This window comes from Phascolarctos cinereus, unplaced genomic scaffold (assembly GCF_003287225.1).
Source record: "Phascolarctos cinereus isolate Bilbo 61053 unplaced genomic scaffold, phaCin_HiC Scaffold_5;HRSCAF=322, whole genome shotgun sequence".
NCBI classification, from domain to species: domain Eukaryota; kingdom Metazoa; phylum Chordata; class Mammalia; order Diprotodontia; family Phascolarctidae; genus Phascolarctos; species Phascolarctos cinereus.
Window position 1 is genome coordinate 6413964 of NW_027555958.1, and position 7204 is coordinate 6421167.

The window sequence follows — 7204 nt, forward strand, 5'->3', positions numbered from 1 at the left end:
TCCCAGGACTTCCTTTCTCCTATTTCAGATGGGAAATGGGGGAGGGGTGATGTGACTAAATAAAGTATTGACGGACTTTTGGCCCCACATCTTGAGCTGAAGATGACGGCCTGTTAGCGCCAGCCCCACTCAGGGCAGAAATGAAAGTGTAATGTTTTGCGAACCTTTGTTACAAGAGCTCGCACAATTTCACACCAACAATTAGATTTCACTCAGCCTGAAAGATGGAGATGAGATTAAGGAGACTGAGCTTGGCTAGTGACTTACCAAGCAGATTGATTATTTGTTCGTTATGGCAGATTGAGAGCCCTCTTTGCCAGGATGTGTGGGCCCTAAAAATTGAATTGCAGCCTTGACTGATTTCTGGTGTACTGGTGGGCTTTTTTTTAATTTGTTTGGTTAAATTTTTTTTTTCAGTTATCAGACATTTATTTTTTCTCCTACCCACCTTCTCCCACTCACTGGAGAAAAAAGAAAGGGAGAATGCACAAAAAAAGAAGGGGGGGAGGGAGGGCAGGGATTAAGAAAGGAAAGAAGCATGGTGTGTCATAGAGTTATAGGCAAGTCATACAAAGTGCCATGTTTGCCCTGTGCACCAACATGGGTCTCACTCTGCATTAGGCCACCGTCTCTGTCCTGTGGCCTGCAATGTTCTTCCTCGTCTCTTCGCTGGAAGGAATCATGGTGGTGTGTCTGGATCTCGAATAGTTCAATCTTAGCTTTCAATGAGTCGTGACTGGGACGGGCAAGGCCACACAGTGCAGTTTCTCTTCATCCAGGTAGCATAATAGATCAGTGCCAGATGAAAGAGGTAGCTTGGGAGGTTCCCTGAGCAGGCTGGCGAGGACGCTGACTTTGTCTAACAAAGGGGCTGATCCTTGGGGGAGGGTCATTTTGTGTATCCATGGTAATGCCTTATGTTTGTAGCTGATCCCCTCTGATCCTCAAAACAACACCCGCCCAGGAACCCACCTGCCTCTATGTTTGTCTTGGAGTGTTTGGACAGGTGCCCATTACTTGTTTTTAGTGTTTTTTCAGAGAATTATGCAAGATCCGTGGTGTGGTCCTGGTGGTGGTGGGGAGTGGAGGTAGGGGTGGCCCATTCTCATCCCCATTGTTGGGAGATTGGTCACAGTTTACCCCTGGTGTCAGAAGAGGCTCCATGGAGGGCAGGGTTCGGAGGTGGAGACCAAGGATCCCACCTCTCTTACTCATCTGTGCTCTTGGTCTCCCTCTGTTTGGAGCTGTCTGAGTGGAAGCTGGATGACCCCTTATCAAATTCACAGAATTAAAAAGAAACTATTTATTAGAATTTTTTTTTCCATTAACAGAAGCCTATTGTTTCTCCCTCCCACTTATCCCTCCTCACCAACCACCACTGGAAAACAAAACAAAAAAAGAAAGACAGAAACGCTTGTAACGAATAGGCAGAATCAAGCAACGCCGATTTCTCCAGTTGCCCTGACCCCATCCCTTCCCTGTTTGGAGGTGGGTAGCTCACTTCATCCTGGGCCCTCTGGAATTCTGCTTCCCAAACCCTTCCAACTCGAGTGAACAACACACGAGAGGTGGGTGGGCAAATATTGAACTGGAATATCGAGGCCCAAGGAAGAAACGGCTTTATTTTGCGGGTCTTTTCTTACACTGTTTTTGACTTCCCAAAGTCCAAGGCAGGGCAGTTAGCTGCTTGACAGCTGAGGCCTGTGATTTAGCAGCGTTTTCAGTGTAGAAGATTTGGGGGTGCCTGATGAAGCAGACTTCCATCCAGTTAATGGTTCCCCACCCCCTTCCCTACTCTGCTGCGCTGAGAAAGGTCAGCAGATGATCAGAGGAAGAGGTGGTCGTGGGATGAAGGTGGAAAGAATCTGGAAGGTGGGGATGGGGAGGGGCTGTGTTCCAGGCCGTGCATGGCCCTTGATGCAATCGAAACCTGGAATGTAGAGCTGGTGTTCAGAGAAGGGGGGAGGAGGAGATGGTTGTTGGCCTTCAGGGAAACATCAGAACTTCAAGGCCAAGCTGGGGTGTTTGAATTTGATCCTATCGCCAATAAGGAATCCAGTGAAGGGCACACTCAGTGTGATTTGAGTTATTGCTTAAGACTTGGAGGGGATGGGGGTGTAAAATAATCAAAGGAATGAGGTTTTAGAGGAAGATTCAGCGGATGTTGCACACACATCCATATACCTGTATACCTATGTACCTGTATACTCATATACTTATATACCTGTGTACCTGTATATCTATATACCTATACAGACATTTTGAAAGAAAATTAAATGAAGAGCTTATAGGAAGAATGTCCCCAAGGCCTTGGATTGTAAAGGGGGGAAAAAACCCATCAAGCACTTTGCTTTCAAGTGCTCTGCTGATGTGGGGGCCCAGGGCTGCCCACCTGCAGATGGTGTGTGATGGAGGCCAAGCCAGATTTGCCCAGTGAGGAATGGCTTCATTCAGGCACTGAGCAGTCCGTTCATCTCAGACTCCATTGAAGAGACAGCCTGGCCTCAGTTACCTCTGCTCCCAGGGCTTAGCACACAGCTCCTGGACCCACGCCAGATGGCGTGGGCAGTTGCCAGTTACCAACACAACGCGAATTTCTTGAAACCTTTGGGTTTTGGTTACAAGTGATGAGCCCATTAGAAAGCTTTCATCCTTACATGTCCCCTCCAACTTCAGAATCAATGGAGAAACATGCAAATAAGTGCTCTTTTACTTGGAAATCTAACGTAGCTCAGAAGTGGGTATTGTTTTTCCAAAAGATTTACAACAGCCACACCTTGATAAAGTGTCTTTGATCCCTAGTGTCCTCTGAAAAGGACACTTCCAAATTCCAGCCTATCATTCTAACTTTCTAAATGTGACTGCAAGAGGTAGCTTGAAAAAGCCAGGACTGGGTGCTCTACTGCTTGGGTTCCTGGCCGGGGTCTGCCATGCAGTAATCTTGACAAGAATTAATATCTTCACAGTTAGGTAGTGCAACAAGGTTTGCAAAGCACTTAACAAACATTGTCTCATGTGATCCTCATAACAATCTTGGGGGTGAGTACTCTTATTAGCTTCATTGTGCAGATGAGGAAATTGAGGCTGAGAGAGGTTAGTGACTTGCCCAGGGTGACATGGCTGGAAAGTGTCTGATGCCAGATTTGAGCTGCGTCTTCCTGATTCTCAAGGCCTGTGCTCTGACCATGGTGCAGCCTAGCTCAGCGTGACTGCCTTGGGCATCCAAAACCCTGTGCCTGTGTTTGATCTGAAGTCTGATGGCTGTGTGTGGTGTGCTTGGCCTCATCATTATATTCTTGCCTCTCTAGGCCTTGTTGAAGATGGACTGTCAGGGCCTTGTGGTCAGGCTCATCCAGGACTTTGTGCTCCTGACCACGGCCGTTGAGGTGGCCCAGCGATGGAGGGAGCTGGCCGAGAAGCTTGCCAGAGTATCTAAGCAGCAGATGGATGCTTATGAGTCTCCACACCGGGACAGGAATGGGGTGGTCGATAGTGAGGTGAGGAGGGGCTCTGTCGTTGACACAGGCGCAGAAGCGTCGGGTGGCATGGGCGGGAAATGCTTCTGTGGATGACTGCTGTGTAGGGCTCTGGGTAGGAAGAATTCCTATGTTCAAGCTGCCCCAGTGGAGGAACATGGCTTTTCTCTTCTTCTTCTTCTTCTTTTTTTTTTTTTTTTGGCAATTGGGGTTAAGTGACTTGCCCAGGGTCACACAGCTAATAAGTGTCAAGTGTTTGGTCTGAGGCCAGATTTGAACTCAAGTCCTCCTGACTTCAGGGTCGGTGCTTTATCTACTGTGCCACCTAGCTGCCCCAAGCATGGTTTTCTCTTGAGCTCAACTGTCGCTAATAGGGGATGGATTTATCTTTGGGCTCACACATGGCTCTTTCCACTTAGCCACTAATTCTTCTAGGCCTATGTGTGACTTTACATTTGTAAGATAGATTTAAGTCCCATACTTGAGCCTCACTTTAGAAATATACCATTGAAATAAGTGATGGCTTATAGATTCCCAATAGAAATCCCTCATGTTGGACTGCAGCGGTGAGAAGGTCTCTTTTCCTAGATGCATCTGATTTTCATGTATGTGGACTTGCCCCTAAATTTTAAAGGCGGTCAGCCCAGGAATAAAGAAATCTTGGTGTAGATAAAAGAGCACTTGAAACAGAGGACCTGGGTTCAGGACCCACACTAGCCTTCAAGTGGCTATGGGCAAATCCCCTCACTTTGGTTGTTGAAACTTTATTCTTCCATGAGTGATGATGGGCAGTGACTGTTTCAGGTGATTTTAGTCAGAGCTCTACTCAGAAGGTTCCTTCTGCTTCTGTCTGTCACTCACTTCTCAACTAGTTCGTCTTTGAAAGGGGAACCATTCGTAAACTTGTCTTTGCTAAAGATAGAGATGAAACAATAGTTCTCGTGCCTCCTAACCTTGTCCCTCTCACCCTTTGTCTTGGCTAACATTCTAGGCCATGTGGAAGCCTGCGTATGACTTCTTATTGACATGGAGCAATCAGATTGGAGACAGCTACCGGGATGTTATCCAAGAACTTCATCTGGGCTTGGATAAGATGAAGAACCCCATTACTAAGCGTTGGAAACATCTCACGGGGACCCTGATCCTAGTGAACTCCCTGGATATCCTGAGGGCAGCTGCCTTCAGCCCCATGGACCATGAAGACTTTGCCATCTGACACGAGGGCTTTCCAATCCCTCCTGCTGCTTTCTCATTAGGATGAATGGCCTTCAGCCCAGGGTGGAACTGAAGATGAAGAGCAGGCCAGTCATTACAGCCCAAAATGCTCTGCTCCAGACCGGTACCATGGCCAAGGACTAGGCATCTCCCAATTCTTCTCTTTACCATCCCACTCCTCCCCCTTCCTTGCTATTCTTCCAACCCAGGAATGTCCTGAAGAGATTTTCTATTGTATAGTGTTGCCAATCAAACAGACTTTCTACTTGTAAAGTATAAAATGAAAAATCATGTTTTTATAGATATTTGGAGAAAACATACAGAATATCTAATTTTTTAACAGACAAAAGAAAAAAAATAAAAACACTGATGAAGTGGGGAAGATATAGGCTTTTTTCAGTTGTGTAAAGACTTCTTTTTTTAAATTATGGTATACATTGTTTTCCTTTGATCCTGTGAATATATATATATTTAAAAAGAGTACAGCAGGCCACTCTCTCCTTTTGACTCCCCTATCCAGTTTTGCATTTCAGCTCTGTGAGGCTGACAGGACTGTTAATCCAGTATGATTAGGCTGATGGAGTGGATTCCAGCTTCTAAGGTGCTGAGAGAGGGAAGTAATGGCATCTGAAAATGGAATCTGAAACCCAAAAGACTGGTTTACACTCATTTGAGAGAGCCCCAGGCCCTGGTCTTTGGGGTTTTGTATCATTGGAGTTTTGTTCGTTTTGGGATTTCTTGCAGTGCAAATCAACCAGTGTAAATGTGAGCTGTAGTTGCACTGACCTTATGATCGTGCGTAGTTCTAGAAGAGGTGCTGTTACTAGCCATCAAGATGCAGCTGGGGGAGGAAAGGACCACCCCTTACTCAGTGGAGAGGTTGTCTAACCTGACTTGGAACTCCTGTCCTGGATTTCGTGTAGCTGGCAACTCAAAAGACAGCCCTCTTTGTGGTTTACAGTCTTGGATTACGCAGCAGTGAGAAGCCCCTGGAATCTTTCTCCCCTAGACTAGACAGGCAAACCAGCCCATAAAAAACTTGTCACATAATCAGTGGATGTGACTGGGGGAAAAACATCCCTCCAGACTCTGGCTTGTTTCCAGATGCAGCGTCTGGCGACCTCTTCCTCCCCACTGATATCAGTGTACTGCAGGCAGCCAAGTCAGCAGGACCATTGGACAGTAATTCCTTGGGTGATTTGGGAGCTCCGTTTGCCAAATTATCGACACATAACTTTGCTCCCTTGGGAATCCCATCGGTTCTCTTCTCTGTTCTCCCTGTGGGTCCTTGGAAGAAGTGGGTGTGAAGAGTATTTTAGCACAATGAGATGTAATTTTGAGTGAGAAACATATATATATATATATATATATATATATGTATATATATATATATATATATATATATATATATATATATGTTTTCCATGTAGGGAAAATTTGGTTGAAACAGGTTCAAAACCACAACAAAAGAATCCCTTTGTGAGTTGTGAAGCAAACTGGTATGAGTGTGTGTGCAGGTTGGTGGCTGGTCTCTGTGTTCCGGTGACTGGTGTCTAGCTGGGTCTGGGAAGGGAGAGGATGGCCTACAATTCACCCGGTGGGCACTGAGGAGCCCATTTCAGGTTCAAGGAGAGCGATCCCCCTCATGACAAAGGACGCAGAAAGCTTTGCTCTCTGATCACCCACCCACCCACTTAACGTCTGCCCTGATGTTGTTGATTTGTCTTTCTGCTGGGCCCCAGTGGGAATCCAGAGCAGCTGGTGTCCCAGTTGAGCAAAGTCTGCCCCACATTAGTGCCAGGAGTGGTTTTCCACTGCCATAGGGCAAGCAGATGTTTCCTAGCAATGGAATTGGCTTCCCCAATCAGAAAGAGAGAGATGTCTCTGATTCTCCCTGAGCAGCCCCAGAAGAGCCTCCCTCCCACCCCTGACCCTTCCCGGGGGATCCTGGGCTTCATCTCGAGTCTTCTCCCCAAAGAGAAATAAACGGCCATTTATGCCTTGAACTCCGTCTTCTCCTCAGGGGCTTTGAGTAGTTTCCTATGCAGCTCACCTTGGAGTACAACCAGAAGTCACCAAGTCGCAGAAGCTTTTTCCTTGAATGTTATAACCTGTTGAGTGTTGGTTTTTTCTGCACCAAACCAAAATCTAAATAAAATTTGAACGAATCAGTTGTGGCTTCGTGTGTGAATGTAGGGAGGGGGAGGTGCTGTCAGGGCTGGGGAGAGGGAGGGGGAAAGGCCACTCCAAGAAGCCATTTCTCCAGCTCCCCTTGAGTTTGATTCAACAGCATCACGCATCCTTTGTGCAGCACCAGTGGACTCTGGAAATGAGGCAGTGGAGTGGAGTGGAAAGGGGGCTGGATTTGGAGCGGGTGATGGGGGGGCATGAGTCCTCGCTGTGCCAGTCATTGCCTGTGTGGTCTTGGGCAAGTGGCTTCTTCTCTGAGCCTTGATGTCCCCTTCTTTGAAATGATGGGATTGAATTATTTGGCCGCTGAGGTCCTTTCCAGC

The 7204-nt window shown here is 46.9% G+C and overlaps 1 protein-coding gene across 3 annotated transcripts in view; it reads left to right on the plus strand.

The window, feature by feature from the left end:
- The window catches only part of SH3BP4 (SH3 domain binding protein 4), a 127915-nt gene extending 121053 nt beyond the window's left edge, over nt 1-6862 (plus strand). For 2 of the 3 annotated variants that reach the window (XM_020974923.2, XM_020974925.2), the window contains 2 exons: nt 3309-3497; nt 4468-6862. In XM_020974923.2, the coding sequence (XP_020830582.1) occupies nt 3309-3497; nt 4468-4692 (414 nt within the window). In that variant the 3' untranslated portion in view covers nt 4693-6862. Of the gene's footprint in view, nt 1-3308; nt 3498-4467 lie in introns of those variants that run through there. The other variant, XR_013486767.1, reaches the window with a different exon arrangement.
- Nucleotides 6863-7204: the final 342 nt, after the last annotated feature.